This window comes from Melanostigma gelatinosum (assembly GCF_949748355.1).
Source record: "Melanostigma gelatinosum genome assembly, chromosome: 10".
NCBI classification, from domain to species: Eukaryota; Metazoa; Chordata; class Actinopteri; order Perciformes; family Zoarcidae; genus Melanostigma; species Melanostigma gelatinosum.
In genome coordinates this window covers 23,694,786-23,714,688 of record NC_136643.1, presented here as the reverse complement: position 1 = coordinate 23,714,688, position 19,903 = coordinate 23,694,786, and the positions used below count along the sequence as shown (strand labels likewise).

The following is a 19,903-nucleotide window of genomic DNA, read 5'->3' as shown; positions in this document are numbered from 1 at the left end:
TGTAGTGCGTTAGTGCTGCCTCCATTATGTCAGACCTAGTTAAATAAGATGTGAGCGATGAGGTCATCCTAAACCAGCCCCCCCCCCCTCCCTCCCTCTCCCTCATGCCCTTATGGCGTTATCTGCTTGTGTCTCAGCCGGACGATAAGCAGGAGACCACAACGTAATTGTGACGGCATTTCTCACAATGTTCAGAACTATCACAAACCAATCGATTGATGGAGATAAGATTAATACACAAATTAGTAAAAATATTCCCACATAGTTCAAGTTCTATGAATAAAATAAAAACTCATTGAGACAGGAATTGGATTTTTATACACAAACATTTTATTCGGTTAAATAAAGCAACAACCTAATAAGAACAGGGGTGTGGAACGAGGAGAGGTGTGTAAAGGGAGCAGCCAGTACAGAGGCCTCTAATTACACACTAACAAAAAAAATCATCCAAATATTTAAAACGTTGTGACGACTTGCTCTGCGTTCTTCAAATCAAGGCTCGTCTGACCGCGGCCATTCCTTACAGCGAACACTCAGAGTAAAAAAATAAAAGAAAATGACATACAGACTCTTACAATGTTCCTCTTGTTCCTCCTAACGTCATGCTCATTCTTTAATTCAGGGTCAATAAAGTGGCATCAAACAGAGGCCAGTGTTGGACTGTTGCACCCTGGGAAACATCACTGTTGCTAAATAGAAACGGACTCGGTCCTAGACAGAGACCAGGGACAACAATGGAGAGTGAAGCAGAGAGCGCGTGAATTCATATTTACAAGGCGTAATCCAGCTCGTAGCGGACGTACATGTTCTTGTCGTCGTTGTAGACTTGTGGGTAGTGAGCGATGAGGGCGTCCTGGGAGCCGATGTAGATGGAGTTGTAAATCTTCCAGTAGACGTCTCGCACCTTCCTGGCCGGATGGAACAAACCCTGGAGACGAGAAATACAATAATAAGAGGCGTATTCACTTTGACTTTGTTTTTTATGATTTGTTACAACCATCACTAATCCAGCACTTCAGATGGACCAGTTCACGGTCACATGTTGCTCCCCGACAGCCAAAAATGTTTTGCTTTTCCAACATATCGCCTTCCTCAGAGAAGCATTTTAGACAATTCATTGAGTAATTTCTCACATTTGCATTATTTCGAGGGTATAGGGTTGACGGATGGCTACGTAAGCGGAGTATGGCGGTTGTTAAATATTTCTCCGTGAGCATCCAGGTCGTTCTCACCTGTAAGCAGTACTGCAGCATGCGGCAGGGCCCGATGGCGACCCGCAGCCCCTCCAGGGCGCCCATGACGGCCTGGATCACATGCGGCGACGTCTCAAACACGTTGGGCCACACGTAGTTCAGCAAGTGGTTGAGGGAGTCCTCGCAGCCGAAGCCGTAGACGCCCAGAGACATGTGCTGGACTACCGCACTGGCCGTCTGTCTGTGGACCAGGTCTCTGCAGGAGGACACAAGAACAGGGTCAGCGGTTATTGGTGGAACTAAATCAAAACTTAGAAACCAGAAGCTAGACATCTATTTAAGTGATAACACAGAAACCCTCGTCTTCACTCACCTGTCCATGAGCGCGTCCTCCAGCAGCGGCGTGACGGCGTAGATGTAGTCCTTGCCCATCTCTCCGATGTACTCGAACAGGAAGGAGAGCGACTTGAGAACGCCGTTCTGCACGTTGAGCTCCGGCACGCGGTACTCGTTCATGAGCGCCGGCAGCACCGTGAACGGGGAACAGGTCTCGGCCACGATGGCGATGGCCACGGTGGTGCAGACTCGGTTCTGACGCTCCTGGACCTTCAGGTTGTTGAGCAGAGTGGCCAAGACATCGTGGGGGCTGAGAGGAGAGGAAGGAGGAGGACAAAGTGTCCGTTAGTTTACATTCGTAGAGACACGGGGAACCGTTTGATTTATTTAAATATAAACTCAGACCGTTACAGGGTTGCTGCAGTACTCACCCGATGGCTTTGGCGATGTAACCGAACGTGTTGACGGTAGCTCTGCGGATGGCTTTTTTGTGAGCTTTCAGCAGCTCCAGCAGCTCAAAACAAATCCTCATCCATTCCCTGGCCGACACATATTCAGCCCCCCTGAAATACACACAAGACGTTAGCACATGTATACTAATAATAATAATACACGACAATCAGAGCCATATCACTTCAATCTGAGGCTTTATGCTACCGACCTGTCAGCGATCCGGCCCACCAGGTCGATGCAGTTCTCCTGCACTTTCTCGTGTCTGTTCTTCAGGATGGGAGTCAAACGAGGAAGCAGGTCTTTGATGGGCGGAGTCATCTTGTGCATACCTGCAACGAGAAGAAAAAACATCCAATAGCTATTCACAGGTTTCCTTTTAAACCCTGCAATCTGAATTACGTGGTTTATAAGTGTAAATGCAGTCGATTGTTGATGTAGCGAGGAGACGTACCGATAACGTTGACGATAGCCTTCAGTGCTCCCAGGATGCTACCCAAAACCTCCGGGTACTCCTCTCCCAGGTACTCGTACAGCACCACACCCAAGTGACCCATCAGCTTCTCCTGCAGCCACGGACAAACAGAACATGCATTAGTTTCTATAAGAAGTGAAATGGATTTGTCTTTGTGTATGTGTGGTCACAGTTTACCTCCTGGCACGTCTTCATCACCACGGCGGTGCGGGAGATCAGGTCGGCGGCCTGCTGACGGACTTTGGCGGACTTGTTGTTGAGACGCCAGAGCACCGTACCGCAGATCTGAGGCAGGTAGGGCTTCACGCGCTTCCCGAGGGCGTTCACCACGGTGCCGAAACCGTTCAGCATGACGGAGTCCTGGAGGGAAACGAGACGGGACAGAAATGAATAAACCACTCCTGTGAAAGACTGGATTCTTCCTATACTTGAACCTGAAGTATCATCCGTCTCACCTCGGTTGTCTGCTCCTGGAAGGCATACAGGATACCGTCGATCAGCTGCTCCTCCAGCTTGTGGTCGATGTCGGCAGCACCCAGGTTGCCCATGATTTTCTCGATGGTCTCCATCACCATCTTTCTGTACTGCTCCGCCTCGTCTTTCAGGTCATCAACGATGCGAGAAATGATCTCTGCCGCTCCCACTTTGTTGGCCAACTCCACTGTGGTGTCCACCAACTGTTTGGGGGGGAAAGACCGTTTGAAAACATGCATGGGATGTGTGCAAAAAGAGAGACGATGGTACAGCAATACATCTCATTTCAACATGCATTTGGCTCAAGTAAAGTGGCAATTAAGTGTCAAAACTCAAGTACACGTCTGCTGACCCTGGTGCACTAGTATACATTTCTCTCAACAGTTAAGAGGAAAGAGAGTCGTTATAACAGTGACAATGATTCATTTCCATCAAACACACCATGAAAAACAGCGACACAGAAGCTTGTGTGTGGAACATGTGATTGTAACCAACGGGTGCAGGTTGAGAACAGACGAGACATGAACGTCGGGTCCGATAGCTCTCGTGTTGGTGTTAATCTAGCGAACGACTAGCCCTGATCTGAACCACGGACTGGTTGAACAGGCGAGAATAGTTCGCAGGAAGCAGTTTACATCACAATCATTTTATATGTGTAGTACAAATATGCTGTTTTTTTACTTCTTAACATCTTCTATTAGCTGTTTTCTTCAAAGCAAACAAGAGACCAAGATCCCATTTTCACTAATCTTGGATTCATGAGATCGACAAAAAGGGAAAACATCCACATCTCAGACTTGTTTTTAGTTGAACATGAACTCCCGTGTGCTTGCTCACCTGTCTGTAGTTGCGTCTGTCCAGAGCCATCCTGTGCTGCCAGAAGTGCTTGAAGAAGGGAGGCAGGATCTCAGTCTTGATGTAGTTGGCTTCCACACCATCAGTGCCACAGCACTGCTTCACCACCTACGAGACAGAAAACACAAGTTCAGGTCAGAGAAGGACCATCAACGAGTTCAGACTAAGAGTAGAGAAGCCAGATGTGACCAACGGGTGCAGGGTGAGAACAGAGTATGACAGTAACAGCTCTGCTAGTTCTCGTGCTGGTGTTTATATGGCGACGTACTAGCCCTGACGCAACCATGTAGTGGCTGAACAGGCGAGAATGAGTCACAGGGAAGTTAGCTGACATTTGTAGACGCATGGGGTTTTTTGCTCCAGAAGTTAAGACTAGTCATTCTTCGTCTCCCTTACCTTGAGTACAATCTTCTTCATCTCCTCATCGGGGGACTGGAACTCTCTGATGAGGATCAGCATCACCTCCCTGGTGTAGTAGTTGGCGTACTCGGCGTCCATCAGTGGGATCAGGTAACCGATGGCTTTGAGGAAAGCAGCCAGACCCTGGTGACAGAGAGGGAGAAATGCATTGTTAATACAAACTCGGCTCGTTGCTTGTAGACCTTAATAAATGTAAAACTGCAGCCCCGCCTTTGAGATTTTATTACAAGCAAATATTCACACTGTGGCTACACGCAGGCTCAGCGATGGGTGTGGATCTTGCAGTAAATACTTTGTTCCTTCCTCCAAAAGCATCTTACCTTTCCTCTGTGCTGTCTGATACCCTTCCAGAGCGGCTTGAGGACCGAGTCGAAGGACTCGATACCGTAGGGAGTAGCAGCTTCAGCGAGGGCGGCGATAGCCAGAGCGCTGATGGTCCTCACCTTCTGCTGCTCGTCCACCAGACCTGGAGTAACAGACAAACCCAACCGTCAGAGAGCGAACACATTTCAGTACGACAGAGTTTAGAAAACATCCAGTAACGGTTGTCATTTGATAACAATCAACCATTTAAATCTACAAGGCTCTGCAAACTCCTTCATTCGCGACCACGACTGACCGTGTTCGATAATCTCCACCAAGCTGCGGAGGTGGGGCAGAATGGCGCAGCCCATGAGGATGGCGATCTGCTGCACGATCTTGATGCCCGTGTGCCGGGCCTGCCAGGACTTCTTGCTTTTACACACAGCTTTGAGAAACGGCAGGAGAGAGGGAATGCCGAGAGCGGAGGCCACCACGGCGAAGGCTCGCGCCGTGGTGTTTCTCACGTACTCGTCCATGTTGTCGATATCGGGTCGCATTGTGGAGATCATGGTCGCCAAACCGGCAGCCTGGAGCGGACGGGAAGACGAGGAACGTCAAATATCTGAGTCGGATGTCTTTTACTGACAGAACGTGTACTTGATTTATTCGAAATACACTCTAGTCTGCCAAACCTGGTGCAGGTGCACCGGTATACATTTCTCAAACAGTCGACATTTTTATATGTGAAAACGAGTATCTGATTGTAACCAACGGGTGCAGGTTGAGAACAGAAGAGACAGGAACGTCAGGTCTGATAGCTCTCGTGTTGGTGTTAATCTAGCGAACGACTAGCCCTGATCTGAACCACGGACTGGTTGAACAGGCGAGAATAGTTCGCAGGAAGCAGGGCGTGTGTAAAAACATTACCTTTGCCAAGTTAGAGATGATTTCTCTGCCTTCTACTCTGGCATAGTAGTCCTCATCAATCAGCAGCGGCTCAATCACCACCAGGATCTGGACACAAAGAGGACAGTTGGTTCATTTCTTCACACACAATCCACGGAAAATAAGCGCAGATGGTTTTCACGCCGAGCCTACCTTGTGTACATATGGTCGAACCAAGTCATCCAGTTTGTAGAGGATGCGGTCGATGACTTTCACCAACAGGTGCCGCTCCTGGTCCTCCAGGGTGGGCGACATGAGTAACGGCAGGATCTGATTGAACAGCGGACCCGCTCCGAATTCACGAGCTTTATCTGTGATCTGACGCAGAGCGGCCTGGAGACGAGAGGGGGGGGGGGGGGGAGAGATAGAGATCGGTCAGTCAGACGGGCTTCAGTCTCAACAGATGTCGTGATTTCTGTCTGCTGCTCCCAGCAGAGCACGAGTGTCTACACCTTGATCGCCACTGAAAGCAGCAGCTCCTCAGTGAGGAGATTATCTAGCAAGCAAATATTCACACTGCAGCCACATACAGGCTCAGTGTGGCTCTTGCAATAGGTACCGTTGTTGTGCTTTATGCTACTTCAAGGCTCTTTGGGAGATTTATGACATGAACACAAGGAGTATGTAGGACATTGGGGACCGTTTTAAAATCATATGAGCACTTAAAGTAAGGGAAGAATGACAAACCTTCCTCATGGGCGGTGTTCCATTTTTAATCTTCAGCAGCAGCTTCATGATCTTCCTCTCTTTCTGCTCCTCAGGGCTCAGTGTGGACTCGTCCACCTCCACCTAAAAACACACGGAGCAAGCCATCAACACACACGTTGAACTTCAGACGGGACGAACACCCCAGCGGTTGCTTTTACGTATGTCGTGTGCACAAAATTGATGCTCACCAGGAGTTTGTCGAAGTACTGGATGTCATCGGGTTTGAGGAAGGGCAGGTTTCCTGAGGGCTGGTCATTCATCTGTTTGGTGGTGCGGTCCTCCACCTGCATGTGGAAGCCCGTCATGCCTCCGATGGGGGTCGGTGTGGCCGACAATTTACGTGCCGGAGTGCGGATCGGCACGTAGCCCGCTGGTGGAGGCAAAACCTGTGGAGAAGAACAATAAACTGTCAGTGATGGGACTACGTTTTTTAATTATATTTACTCATTGAACACGATAAAAAGGGGGCACGGACCTTGTATCCCTCTGGGAACATGGCGTCAAGCTCGTCGTCTGTGAGAGGCCGGTTCCTCTCATCGATCTCCCGCTCCCACCTCCACGCCTGCAGCTGCTCTGGAGTCATGCTCATCAGGTGACCTGAAGAAAACAGAAAAGCAAACCGATTTTAAAACACAGCAAAACCATCGAGGGGCTCGAGGACACTTGTGACTAATATGATTCTGCTCATATAGTTCCTTTGTTCTATAATACAAACAAAGACGACAAGACACTCGAAGCTTTGGTAATGTATAAGGAGAAAAAAAAGCTTTCTTACCTGGTGTTGGGGTGGCCATGTTCATAGCTGGCGTTCCTATGGGAGTTTTTCCTGGTGTCAGCAGTGGTGTTGAGGATCCCATCTGACTGGCCGGGGTTTCATCCCACCGAGACTTCCTCTTGCTGGCCCCTGGGGTTGGAGTCTCGCCCACCGAATCGTCTCCTCTGTCTGTGCGCGGTGTTTCAGCCCAGCCACTCCCGTGTCCCGGGGTCCCACGCTCCGTCTTAGGGGTTTCGTCCCAGCGGTTCTTGCGTACGCTTCCTGTGGCTCCACCGTGGCCAGGCGTGGCGTGGCCGGGCGTGTCCCCCCTGCCAGGGGTGGCAGCGCCAGCTGGTGTGTGACTGGGAGTGGGGTCCCACATGCGGGTACTGGGAGTGGCCCCTGGGGTCTCACTGCCCTTAGAACGCCCAGGGGTTTCATCCCATCGGGTGCTTGAGGGTGTGTGCGCGGGGGTGTGTCCTGGGGTGTGTCCTGGTGTCTACAAGGGGCAAGAAACAAAGACAATCTGAGATTTAAAACATGTTTGAGACAATAATACAACTTCTAAATAGTTGTCCCATATTACCAGATTCCCTCATATTACAAGTTACATTATACAGAGTACTTACAAGGAAGTAACCTGAATATTTGTACCCACTACAAGAAGCTTAAGTTATCCATAAAGCAGTAAGAGGCTGGTGAGTGGCTCACCTCAGCAGAGGAGTCAGCCTGGTCCCAGCTGGACATCTTTTTAGGTGTAGTATTAGTGGGGGTCTGGTCAGCAGTCTGGTCCCAGCGACGCTTACGTTTTGCAGCAGCAGCCTGGGAGGCAGCGGACCCGTTGACGACTTTCAGCTCCCCAGCTTTGGCCTTCTCTATCAGCTGCAGACGGATCTCCCTCTACACGCAACAAAAGAACAAACGTCAGGAAAAAAGAAACACAGGCTTCTACAAAGGACGACAACTTCATACGATTGACATGTGGAAATAGCTTGCAGTCAAAGTAAACAGTGGGTAGAAGTCGCTCACCTCCTCTTTGGACAGGTTTTGCTCCAACATGACGTCCACGTACGACCTGACCTGCAGCTTGGGGTCCGGCGTTTTGCCCCCTGCGCGAAAGAGCACCAACAAGAACATAGGACACTGATCAGTATTCGCTCTAGGGACCCAAGTTACTACAAACACAGCAAACACAGCCAGCTAACCCTGACTCTCTTTACCAACAGATTAACTTACGCTCCTGTTGTTATAAACAGCTGATTCACAAAACAGTCCTACTGAATTACATACAAATATACATTTGTCTTTTCTTACATACAGTCATAGCATTCTATTGAAAAACAAGCGGATACATAGAGAGAAGAGCTGTGGTTGTGGTGTTTTCTTTAAGTGGATTAAGACGGTATAGCCATCACTGATGCAGGGGTCCTGGGCTGTGCTCTTCAGAATACGTACACTTTCAGTGCCATGGTCCCTCTGCAGTCAGACTTCAACCGGCAGAAAAGAAGCCTAGAAAATGTCTCTTTACCATTAGTAACACTTTGGAAAAGGGTTTGAACTCACACACAACAGTATACCACCTGTGTTGCATTGATTTACGGCACTCAAAAAACAAAGTATCTTCTTGGGTCATAACCACTAAACTAGAAAAAGAAAAAAATCATAAGGAGATCATGTCGTCCAGATTCCCAATTCTTTATACTAGCATATAGAAATGTTGAGGCTACATCTAGGAATGACATTAACATTAAATATATGAGCATTCCAATTTAAAAATGAGGCAAAAAATAATGATCCTAACTATCAGAAGTATGGCGATAGGACATGCCAGAGCCCCATTGACACATCATAGCAGGCCTGTAGTTATCCAATAATCTCACATTCAGATCCGGACTTCCCTTTGAGGACAAAGCGGACTGATTCAATAAGGATGAGATATATAGTCAAATATTTGGGCAGTGATTTTCCATCATGAATGCAGGGGAAGTTTGATCCAAATTTGAAGGAAATTGATAAGCCAAATAAAAAAAAACTTTGGGGTTGAGGTTTGTTGTAGCCAGTGGACCCTGACCAAACTGATAAGTGCACAGTTCTCTGTGTTCCCCATAACCTACACAGGATGAGTTGCTGCACCCTTAACAGAGTGCAGTACAGGACTGGCAAAGCAGTACTGCTGTAGGAGAGAAATTAAGGACAGTTAGTATGGGCCTGTGGTATTGTGGTACACAATTTTTCTTGATAACATATTTCTATTTTACAGAGAGTAGTAAAATAAAAATATATTTACACAACAACTTTGTACAAAGAACTCTCTCTACATGCAGGCTTCAGTTGAGCCCTACCTAGACCAACCCTGAAGCACTCGGGCCATTTAAGCTCATGTTGTCAGTGGAAGTGAAGATGCAATAAAAATGGAGAAAGATAAATTAGCTGGCTCTTGTAAAAAGAGACAAACTAAACCCTAATAATGAGATCTGTAAGAAAAGCTGGCTGCACAACGTGTGCTGTGCCGAGGCCCACGGATCTTTTACATTTGACAAGCCAACAGAGGTGGTTACGTTACCACAGGATGTTAAAATTACAGCCCTGACAAAGTGAAACTGGGAAGACAAATTAGGCCTGATTATGACTTGTATGTATTATATAACCCAAAGGATCCTGAGCTGACCAAGCCTATTTCTCTCCACTGCCGGCCTTGTGATCTAAAGCTCTGTCAATACGTAAGCAGGAAGTTGTTGTCATCAGTTTCTGAGCTCAGCATGGCAAAGCAAAGTTCATTGGCAGGCGCATTACACCACAGCTAACCCTCAAACTTTCTCTGAATCCTCATAGGCTAATAATTTAAGCTGTTGCTCACATGGGAATATTAACCCTTCGACTCACACACAACCCATCTGCGACCCACGTTTGTTAGGTGAATAAGCCCTTTGAACCTAACCACCTCTCCCATTGAAAAGCATGGTATCCCTCCAGTGGGTTTCACTATATTTTATTGCACGAACAAGGATACAAATTTCATTTTGCACATAAATATCATGGAAATATTTTTCCAAACCGGAATACTGAAGATAAACTTTGAGCCCACACTGTCATTTGCTGTAAAGTTGGAAGTCGATACAAATGTAGATCATAAATATATCAGGAAGAAAACGCACAATGACACAAAATGTTATTGGACCACAGAGGATTGACCACAGGGAAGGAATCAAGTCTGGGAGGCAAGCTATTGCATTGTAGTCGAAGGGTTAAAACAGAAAAACTATGGGTGTAAAACCATTGGCAGTCATGGGGGTCACAAAAAAGTGAACCGTGAAAAGGGGGGAGGAAATGGGGAAGGTGTAATGAAGTCAAAAAACAGCTAAATTTACCGTCTGCAAAAGGGTCGAGACGCTCGGGTGAGATGATCATCTGTCGGCGCCGGGCTTTGTATTCATCTTCCCTCTCTGCGATCTTCTGCGGACGATGCTCTGCAAATGGGTCGTACTGCAAAACAAGGACGGGGTGTAAGTGTATTTAAAAACTGAAAAGTAAAAAGGCCTGTTTCAAAGAACACAGGGATGAAAATATGATATTCGAGACACAATGAATTAACACATACTTGCTCGTCTGACTGAGGAATAGCATTGAGTATTGCCACTGGTGCATGGTACCCTGGCTTCTTTTGTCCCAACAAGCTTGTTGATGAATCCTCTTCATCATCCTGAGGAAGGAAAGAGAAACAGGAGTCTAGTCAAATCTCACCAAAACGGCAAGACTCTCCTAGCTCATATACAAAGAGGAGCAGCCAAGCTCCCCAAAGAAAACTGTGGAATTACAATATAATTGAAGTAAAAATTAAAAAACGTATCAGTGACATTGTTGTACAATGTAAGTATTGTACTTTAGTGCTTACTGAGTAAAGGATCTGAATACTGGGTATGAAAATACTTACATCTTCCTGTTCATTGGCGGCGATGGAAGTGACATATCCAGCAAAGCGGCTGTCGCTGCCTCCATAGATCTCCTGGTCAAAAAAGCCGGTGGAATCGAGGCCCACTCCCTGATCTCCTTCCTCCAGCAAGGTGGCCTTCTTCGCCTGGATCTCCAGGATCTGGGCCTCGATATCTACAGAGACACGAAAGACAAACCGAGGATGAGAATAAACATAACTGGCAAAATATGATTATCTGTGTTTAAGACTCATTACTTGCACACAGTGGTGGAATGCAAGTACTCACGTAATGTACTCGAGTACACATTTGAGGTACTTGTGCTTTACTTGAGTCTTTTCATTCCACTTTCTAATTCTACTCCACATCTCAGCGGAAATGTACTTTTTCCTCCACCACATTTATCTGAACGCCTGAGATAATTTCCGGATTAAGATTTTTGTAAGTATATTGGTTGCAATCTGTATACAAAATGGTTGGAATCGAGCTTCACCTCAACCAACAAACATAACAGTAAAATACTGCGTTCACATTAATGCATGAGCAATACTATAATAAATATAACATACAATAGTGAAACAGTCACAATGACATTTTTCTACACTAAGCGGGCTACTTAAATGTTTTACTTAACCACTGTGTAACGTGTGGTCGAGCGGTGTTGTCAAAATGAAGCTACTGCTAACTGGGTTAGCCAAATAATACCCATATTATAATATCTAAATAAACACAGTGATCAACTGGAGGTAGAAATGCACTACAACGTATGCTTGAATGTTGATATGAGCACGTCGATAAGTCAGGTGGTGAAGTTACATATATATCCTTAATTAAAAGGGCTCATCTTTCACGGTGACGGTAGCTAACTAGCATGCTACAAAGCTAGCTAACCAGCGCCATTATCTAAGCCGTCCGCGTTGCGTCTTTATCACGGCCTACTGCGTCTCGCGCTTTCAAACAAACTAATACATCAGAACGTTCCCCAGATACTTCAACATGTATTACATAGTTTCTTGACAGATAATATGATGAAAAGTAATCCGAAAACAAAAGCTATTTAGTGGATTTTGTGCAAAAAAAATTACCTTCGTGCGTTTTGGCGATCTTCGCCATTTTGGTGGTGGTTGTTCGACTCTGAGACCGGAAGTGTGTTAAAGCCGGACTTCCGTCTCTTCTTCTCCTTCTTCTCTAATTTGATTGGCGGATCTCAACCAACTTGAATAGGTACATAGTTTCCACATTTCAACTCGTTAATTGTTTTGTAAAAAACGTAGAGCATTTGTTTTTTGGCACAAGAAAGTAAATAGTCTCTACAAGTAAAATTACTTTAAGTCTCAAAAGTAAACGTGTTTATTTTACAGTATGATCGTTCCAGTATTACATTCAGTTGCAGGAAGCTATACTTCAGCAAAAGTATCGGTACTAATACCTCACCGTATATACTCCTTTACAAGTAAAGGTCTGCATTGAATATGCAAGTAATTATAAAAGTAATAATAATAACATTTTACTGCAATGAGTACTTTTACTTTTGATCTTTTTGATACATTTTACTTGAGTAAGGATTTGAATGCAGAACTTTTACTTGTAAATTAAGTATTTTCACGGTGTGGTAGTATTTTTACTTCAGTACAGGATCTAAATACTGCTTCCACTACTGATCTAATCTAAAAATAAGATGATAAAATAGTCCGACAGTGGGCACATTTGCAGGGTTGCAGCAGCAAAGTGGACAGTGCAACAAGAGACATCAGTATAAAACAAAACAAGTACAATAATACAGTTCAGGTACATCACAAAAAACTACAAAAGCTAAAAATACAATATATTCAGATTGAGTGGTTGGATACACATTATTGGACACATGAGGTAGTATAAATTAAGTGTTTATATTGCACATACATACATTGATATTGCACATGAATGAATGAATGAATAAGTAATTTGCTGGGTTTTTATATGGTATGTGTGGTCTATTGGGAGCAGTGTTGGTTGTGCATCCTGACAGCAGCAGGAAGGAAGGACCTGCGGTATCTCTTCTTCACACACCGCGGGTGAAGCGGCCGATCACTGAAGGAGCTGCACAGCGCTGATAGAGGGTCCTGGGGTGGGGTTCTCCATCAGGGATGATAGCTGGGCCATTATTCTCCTCTCTCCCACCACTTCCACTGGATCCAGTGGGCATTCCAGGACACAGCTAGTCTGGACAGGAAGCGCAGTGTAGGTGCAGGGTGGAGGGGAGCTGAATGTTGTGGGAGTAGGGGTGGAGGTGGATCAAGTCACAGAGGGTGCAGGCAATGGGGGTTGCAGCAGCAGGAAGGACTGGACAGGGAGGAGGGGAGGATGGCTGATGAAATCTGTTGAAGAATGAGTTCAGATCATTCACCCAGTTTTGGTCCCCCACAGGCTGAGAGTTGGGTTCCTTGTAGCCAGACATTTTGAGGCCCCTCCAGACCTTGCTGATGTTTTTCTGCTGCAACTGATCCTCCATTTTTTATCCTATATCTATTTTCCCCAGCTCCTCCTTGTTACCTGACCTAAATGCCCTCTTCTTTTCATTAAGGGGGGTTCTTAATCTCAGGAGTAATCCAGGGTTTGCTGTTGGAAAACATTCCTTGTGGGTATGACATTCTCCACACAGAAGTAAATAAATGAACGAAATTGTAAAATTAGCCAAATTGACTCCAAAAGATAGCTGAAAAGAAGGACAATGTCTGTAACATTGTATGCTAATCACCCAACAGTGTGTGTGTATAACTTTAAAGTAGCCTACACTGAGCTTCAGTGTACAAGGTAAATATGAGCCAACACACTCGTGACATTCCAGCATGGGCGCGTTCGTGCACGCGCGAAGCACATACGTCAACAATGACGGTTGACGAACACACGGGACTGGCCAATGAAAACGCTCCGTGGAGTACGGGTCTTCCAATGGTTGGCCGAGAAGTCTGGAAGTAGCTAGACGTCATGGAGGAGGCGGGATAAATCGATGGGCGCCGCTTGCTTGTCAATTTTCTGGAGAAATCCGTCAAAGAAAAGAGACACAATGGCGAGAGGTACCCGGAGCCTGAGGAGAGTAGCCGAGTGCATCAAACAGTTACCTTCGACAGCCAGCCGAGAAATACGGACTAGGAACAGCGTGAGGTGAAGTATTTTTATTATCTTTAAAATCTCGAACTAAAGTAGAAAGTGAAAGGAGAAGACACACATCAAACATTCTGTCTGTAAAGTACTGTTAGAGTATGTTTCTCTGAAATGTTGTAAAGTAGCAGTTACTGGAAATACTATGTTACTATGGCTCAGATGTACTCTGTAACATTCCATGCTGCCTGCAGCCTCCCCTCTTGTGGGTACAGCTGCATGTCGGGATTGTATTTTAAACGTTAACGGCTGCTGCATCTGTGGGGTTTTGCAATATATCTGCACGTGCATTATGGTCTTGGGTTTAAAATGCTACACAGGAGAAGCTTTTGCATGCAGACTGACAGGTGTCATCTCTCTTATCAATGAGGAACACAACTGAACTCCATGGAAGCGTCTGGCACTCCTGGAAGGTGGCAAATTATAGTGGGCAAAAAATGCTCCTCCTGGTAGGCCGCACACTTCCGAAAAGTGTATCTTGCATCAAACTTGTGAGAGCTTTTTTTAAATATTCAGTATGCAAACTATCCCTTTGTCCTGCATTTGAGGCCCACTGTCCTCCTTTGTTCTGAAGTCTCAATTTCTCAACCGCAACACTCCATCTGTCTATCTGCACCCATACACTTGCATGGACTTGGCAGCTTTAAGTCAGTGGCACGTGTGCGCTGTATCATGTTTTAGGTAGTAGGTCATGAATGGGCGCTCTTTAAGTGACCAGCAGGCCGGTAATAGAACAGGAATCCAAAGCAGCACGTCATGAGATTCACAGAATAGGTTTCTTGTGTATGAGGTGATAATGTGACACGATGGCTGATTTAAATCTAAGAGCGGTGCCAGGGACATTGAGGAACAGGGTGTAACAGGTGCCGTGGGTGAAGGCGAAGAACAAATTAAACCTGGTGATTCGTCACAGTTCTTAGCACGTGATGAGGAATGGACAGCCATGGATTAACGGAGTCCTACCATTCATGGTGTCACAGAAGGCCTGACTCGGGGCATTAGCCATCATCTCACTGGTCCCTACTAACCAGTAAAGCACCGCTGTGGAAAAGGGGCAACAATACCTGCAACATATTCTTATTTTGCTGGTTGATTAATGGTTTAGTTCATTAACAGTGAAGAAAACATTGACAATTGCAAATCACAAGTTCCAAGTGCCCAAGGAAACTTTTCCAAATTAAATTCTTCCCGTTTTAAAATATTTGCATAATTGATTAAAGATTAGTGATCCACTGTCAATGTTTTGGAAAATTGACCAACAACATACTGTATCAAATACCCCGGCTGATGAGTTTTTTTGCTATTATGATGACTTAATCCCATTACTGTATCTTCACTCACTCAACAAACCGTAGTGCCAAAAATACTTAAAAATTACAAAACATGTCCCTTGACTTCCATTTTGGAGTCTAAACCTGAACAATTGGGCCCCCTGCAATTGGTGCGCTCTATAAATGCAATCTATTATTATGTAGATCTGAAATTTAAAAGTGAGAACCTATAGCACAGAGACTGACGCACCTAATTAATTTCAGCGACCTATGACTAATGGCCATTTAAAAACAGTGTTTTTCTTGGCAGGATATTGTCTTCAGTACTCAGTGTTTTGGAAAGTTAATAAGGGAGTTAGCTAACCTAATTCTTTACCTTATTTGTCATCTGTCCCCCCAGGACAAATATAAAGGAGGTATAGTTGACATGTAGGCCAGCGGTCACGAAACATGGTTGGACTGGCCAGGCAGGTTTAACTCTACTGTGTTTGAGGTCTCATACCTACCTTGACCGTGTTTATTTTAATGTACTGGCGTCTGTGGCCCATTTCATTTGAACGCCAGATGCTTGGCAGGTGTTGCAAGAAGGCTTTCCGTGTAAAGTATCCTGTTCCCCAGAAACAAAGGCTTGTGTGGCAGCTTCGGTCCGTGAGGACAAAAGCTTTAAGATTTGTCTGAGGCCGGAGAAAAACTAAACTGAACACAAATGAATTGTTGAATAATATTTGTAGAAGCATCGCGAGTGTGTTGGCCCTGCCCTGTTGTGTGGCTGAGACTGTTGATCCAGTTGTGACGTGAATACTGTTTGTTTGGCGCTCAGATACCTGTCGTCATGTGGGATCCTGATGACTCGCGCTCCTCCGCTGCTCGGTACAGTCATGCCCGGGCTCGGTATGTTATCCTCTCGGAGCTTCTTCAACCTGGCCGCCTCCTTCTCCAAGAGGAAGGAATACTCGGAGAGACGCATCATTGGGTGAGTCGCCGTTTACCTGGTGTACAAGGTGAAATAGATGCTCTATTATATCATCTTCTCTGTTTTATTTTTCCTTGACATACTCAGTCAAAATGTCCTTGTTAATGTTTTTTGTTCATTTAAAACATTTTCAAAACATTTGATAAGATAACTTTATTTTTGCAGAATAAAAACAAAGTATTAACAACAACATTTATCAATAAGGTGCAAAAATCAAATGTCCTCATCTAAACACTTCGCTCTGTCAAAACTAATGCTGCTGTTTGCGCTGTTAGCGCTGTAGCAACCATTAGCTGCGAGCGGCCATGTTGACAGCCTTTAAATCTTAGTGCAGGTAAAGTGCACGTTTTCAAAAATAAAGTTGTGTTCCCAGTCACAGCCCTCACAAGTTAATGTGAAAGTAATTGTTTTAATTCCGGTGCTCCACTTATGCGTTCCTGCATGAAGCACTAAATGTCCTCCCGTGTTCCATAGAGAGGTCATAATCATTAAATAATTGTATAAATAGACGCAGGCGGCTGCAGCAGCTATTTCCCCTCAGCTGGAGTGACGCGGTCGTATAAAACACTCTCAATCTGTGTCTCATTCACGATATTGTGACTTTATTTAATTTGTTTTTGCATTCTTTCTGTCTCTTCTCTGCCTCTCTCTGTTCCTCGTCGACCTACTTTAGACTCTGGGTCATGAGCTTTGTACTGTGCCCGCCTTGTTCAGTGGTCAATGTTATGTCACAGTAGCTGACCTTCTCATGTTTCCTGTCCTGCAGACGCGCTGGGAGCTTCTGGCTCTTTTCGTTCTCAATCCTTTTGTCTTTTTCAGGTATTCCATGCAGGAGATATACGATGTGGTGGCCGGAGTGGAGGACTACCGCCTCTTTGTTCCCTGGTGTAAGAAGTCCAACGTGGTGTTCAAGCGAGCGGGATTCTGCAAGGCCAAACTAGCTGTGGGCTTTCCACCTGTGATGGAGCACTACACCTCTCTCATCACTTTAATATGCCCCCACCTCGTCAAGGTAACCACCAGAGCAGCATAGTGTTCTAGTGCTAACATAATAAATATACAGGGTCGTTATTACACTTTGTTTTAGCTTTACTTTGAAGGTTAGGCTGGTAGAATAGAGCAAGTATTGTTCAGCTATACAGCCATCCAGTTGTATTGTCCCTTAAAGGAGTACTTCACCCACACAATGACTATTTGTATGTCAATTACTCACCACAAAGTTTTGTTTTATTGCATGCCTTTATTTGCTTTAAGTTGTTGGAATCATTTCATTCAGCACAGCATTCACACACAGTGTCATTTATACCTTGTATCACCTTTACCAGGTCTTCATTGAAGCTACGTGATCTTTACACTCTGTAAACGTCCATCAAACTTAACTATGCTACATGTCTTGTGCTTAATTGTATACACGTTTCCCCCAAATTCAGCGGTAGATATTTGGAATCTTACATATCATGTTGCTCGTCAGGCCTCCTGTTCGGATGGCAGCCTGTTCAACCACTTGGAGACGGTTTGGCGCTTCAGCCCGGGCCTCCCGGGATATCCTCGCACTTGCACTGTGGACTTCTCTGTAAGTAGACACCAATGTGCTAACTGTAGCAGTCAAAAAACAAACATGGAAAAGCTTGTGTGTAGCCAGTTTCAAGTGTATCTTTCATTGGATCAGGGTCAAACTCTGAGCCGTGCATGTATACAGTATGATATTCAGCTGCTGACTTTTCCCCTCCCTCCTCTCCTCAGATCTCCTTCGAGTTCCGCTCCCTCCTCCATTCCCAGCTGGCTCACGTCTTCTTCGACGAGGTGGTGAAGCAGATGGTTTCGGCGTTCATGCGTCGCGCCTCCAAGATTCACGGTGTCGAGACGGCCATCCCTCAGGAGCTGATGTTCCACGAAGTTCACCACACGTAGTGCCGCACGAAACCGTTCCTCAAACACAGATAGACAAACGAACCCAAAGCCCAATGCCAGAGAGAGAAATAGCGGTGGAGCGCAGTGCCTTTCTCACAGCAACGACCAACTTTAATCTCACCGGTTTCCTGTATCTTTTTTTATAAATATAAATATATATAACTGATCCACCAGCTCGTTTTCACCTTGGTGCTAAAAACAGATGCAGACCTGTTTCCATTTCAGTTGATTTCCATGATCAGAACGCACCTTTATTTAAACGAGCTGCTTTATGTAGACACTTTACAAGCACATGTCTTCCAAAAACAGATTTCAGGATGTGTAGTCGATGAACATTGTCCATCACCGGGGTCGGGATACAAACGCAACAGTGCTGTTTGAGGTTGTAGGAGAGATGGGAGCCTTTTTAAAGATGCTTGGGTGAAGCTACTGGATGTTGCGGTGTGGTGATGGAGATTGAAGACGAAATCATCCGTTTCGGTGACGTGAAATGTTCCTTTTCTCTTTAGAATATATATGTTTTCAAGCTCCATACAAGAGTGCATGCATGACATGTACGATTCTGTGCAGATTTCAGGATTGGAAATGTAATTTAGATGTAAGCTGTGTGGTCGGTGTGTCAGTTGTCAGGTTTGACAACTGACAAAGGGATCAACAAAAAGAAAGGCCTGCAGAGGAGTTTAGGGCTGTTATTAATAATCTTGTTAATCACTGATTAGTTTATGATACGTTTGAAAAAAAAAAAAGAGTTTGAAATAGTTTTATAATAGGGCTCGATAACCTCTTCAATTGTATTTTTCTAAAACCTGAAGTTATGTAATGAACTCACAAATAGTGATATTTGACAAGTTGGAAGCATGACTGAAACGAGTAATCGAGGACATCGGATCCACGAAACACTGGTTTATCAGCTTCTGTACCAGCTTAATGTTCCGCGTTACAGAAGTTAAGAGTGAGGGAAACAATTCTTTTGTTGGCTACAGATGATACAACAAAATAAACTCATTCTCCAAAGCAAAATGAAGTCGATGCCATGTGGTTCATGAACAGCAACATGTTAAACTTCCACGTGTCACCGCGTAACTGGATTATCAGAATATTTTCTTACAATAAAGGGCAGAGGCAGTGAGCATTGTGTACAAATGGCAGCAGATAAATGTCCTGAATGTGCTGTAAACTAACAGGAATATGCACCTGTTTATTCCTCCTTTTCATGTTACTCATACTCTGCTCTCATCATTATTAAGGGAACGATGCTGGACATAAGTGCTAAAGCTACATCATATGGCAAAGAGTGCACTATCAGTAGTATGCCGCAGTTATTTTTAAATGCAAAAGGCGAAGCAGTAAGCAGACATGTCGATACAAAGGGCCTGAACCGGCCGGGTCTCACACCGGCACCTGAAACCTTCATGATTCCAACTGTCCGACCCACACGGCTCAGAGAGCCTCCTGGCACCATATCTTTCTTTTGTTTTTCAAAATAGAATAATTTTATCATATTTATTACTTAGTTTAAGTGTAAATATTGGTTTGATGATCACATAGACGTATACACTGCTTTTAAAGAACGTGTGTGTTTCATGGGATGGGGAAAGTGTGTTTGTGTCGAAAGGCTTGGGAGAGTTGAACCGACTGCATGATCTATAAACTATTTTTTCAACAAAGAAAAACCCCTGACTGGTGTTTATTTTGTTACTGGAGGAGGAGCATGGGCCCAGTAGACTGCACAGGAGTCATGTGAGCGCTGGAAAGCAAGGCTGCG

The 19,903-nt window shown here is 45.1% G+C and overlaps 2 protein-coding genes across 5 annotated transcripts; one reads left to right on the top strand and one right to left on the bottom strand.

Moving 5' to 3' along the window:
- Positions 1 to 307: 307 nt before the first annotated feature.
- On the bottom strand, positions 308 to 11,974 carry sf3b1 (splicing factor 3b, subunit 1). Of its 4 annotated transcripts, XM_079276767.1 has the most exons (24): positions 11,928 to 11,974; positions 10,845 to 11,017; positions 10,512 to 10,613; positions 10,282 to 10,396; positions 7,943 to 8,022; positions 7,625 to 7,813; positions 6,935 to 7,412; positions 6,635 to 6,756; positions 6,348 to 6,545; positions 6,139 to 6,240; positions 5,605 to 5,784; positions 5,434 to 5,520; positions 4,823 to 5,093; positions 4,524 to 4,669; positions 4,180 to 4,326; positions 3,766 to 3,891; positions 2,910 to 3,131; positions 2,632 to 2,814; positions 2,434 to 2,545; positions 2,191 to 2,311; positions 1,961 to 2,092; positions 1,567 to 1,839; positions 1,233 to 1,449; positions 308 to 928 (listed from the first exon to the last, which is right to left on the bottom strand). In XM_079276767.1, exons 1-24 carry the CDS (start codon positions 11,953 to 11,955, stop codon positions 770 to 772), a joined length of 3,963 nt encoding a protein of 1,320 aa, XP_079132893.1. In that variant the 5' UTR covers positions 11,956 to 11,974; the 3' UTR covers positions 308 to 769. The 4 variants fall into 4 exon arrangements, 3 of the variants coding, with proteins under 3 accessions (XP_079132893.1, XP_079132894.1, XP_079132895.1); XM_079276768.1 differs by lacking the exons at positions 10,282 to 10,396; positions 10,512 to 10,613; positions 10,845 to 11,017; positions 11,928 to 11,974 and adding an exon at positions 8,369 to 10,265; XR_013772289.1 differs by lacking the exons at positions 308 to 928; positions 1,233 to 1,449; positions 1,567 to 1,839; ... (13 more) ...; positions 6,635 to 6,756; positions 6,935 to 7,412 and adding an exon at positions 8,369 to 8,422 and having other exon boundaries at positions 7,756 to 7,813.
- A 1,865-nt stretch (positions 11,975 to 13,839) lies between these two features.
- On the top strand, positions 13,840 to 19,811 carry coq10b (coenzyme Q10B). Its single transcript, XM_079277661.1, has 5 exons — positions 13,840 to 13,986; positions 16,075 to 16,227; positions 17,047 to 17,239; positions 17,699 to 17,800; positions 17,971 to 19,811. Exons 1-5 carry the CDS (start codon positions 13,889 to 13,891, stop codon positions 18,136 to 18,138), a joined length of 714 nt encoding a protein of 237 aa, XP_079133787.1. The 5' UTR covers positions 13,840 to 13,888; the 3' UTR covers positions 18,139 to 19,811.
- Positions 19,812 to 19,903: the final 92 nt, after the last annotated feature.

Bases quoted from the DNA above. Each gene is read 5' to 3' on its own strand.
- coq10b (XM_079277661.1), top strand. From the start codon at position 13,889: ATGGCGAGAGGTACCCGGAGCCTGAGGAGAGTAGCCGAGTGCATCAAA. The intron at 13,987-16,074 runs GTGAAGTATTTT...TTTGGCGCTCAG, and splicing joins CGGACTAGGAACAGCGTGAG to ATACCTGTCGTCATGTGGGA. The intron at 16,228-17,046 runs GTGAGTCGCCGT...TGTCTTTTTCAG, and splicing joins TCGGAGAGACGCATCATTGG to GTATTCCATGCAGGAGATAT.
- sf3b1 (XM_079276767.1), bottom strand. From the start codon at position 11,955: ATGGCGAAGATCGCCAAAACGCACGAAG. The intron at 7,814-7,942 runs GTGAGCGACTTC...TGTTGCGTGTAG, and splicing joins AAAACCTGTCCAAAGAGGAG to AGGGAGATCCGTCTGCAGCT. The intron at 5,521-5,604 runs GTAGGCTCGGCG...CTTTGTGTCCAG, and splicing joins TTCGACCATATGTACACAAG to ATCCTGGTGGTGATTGAGCC.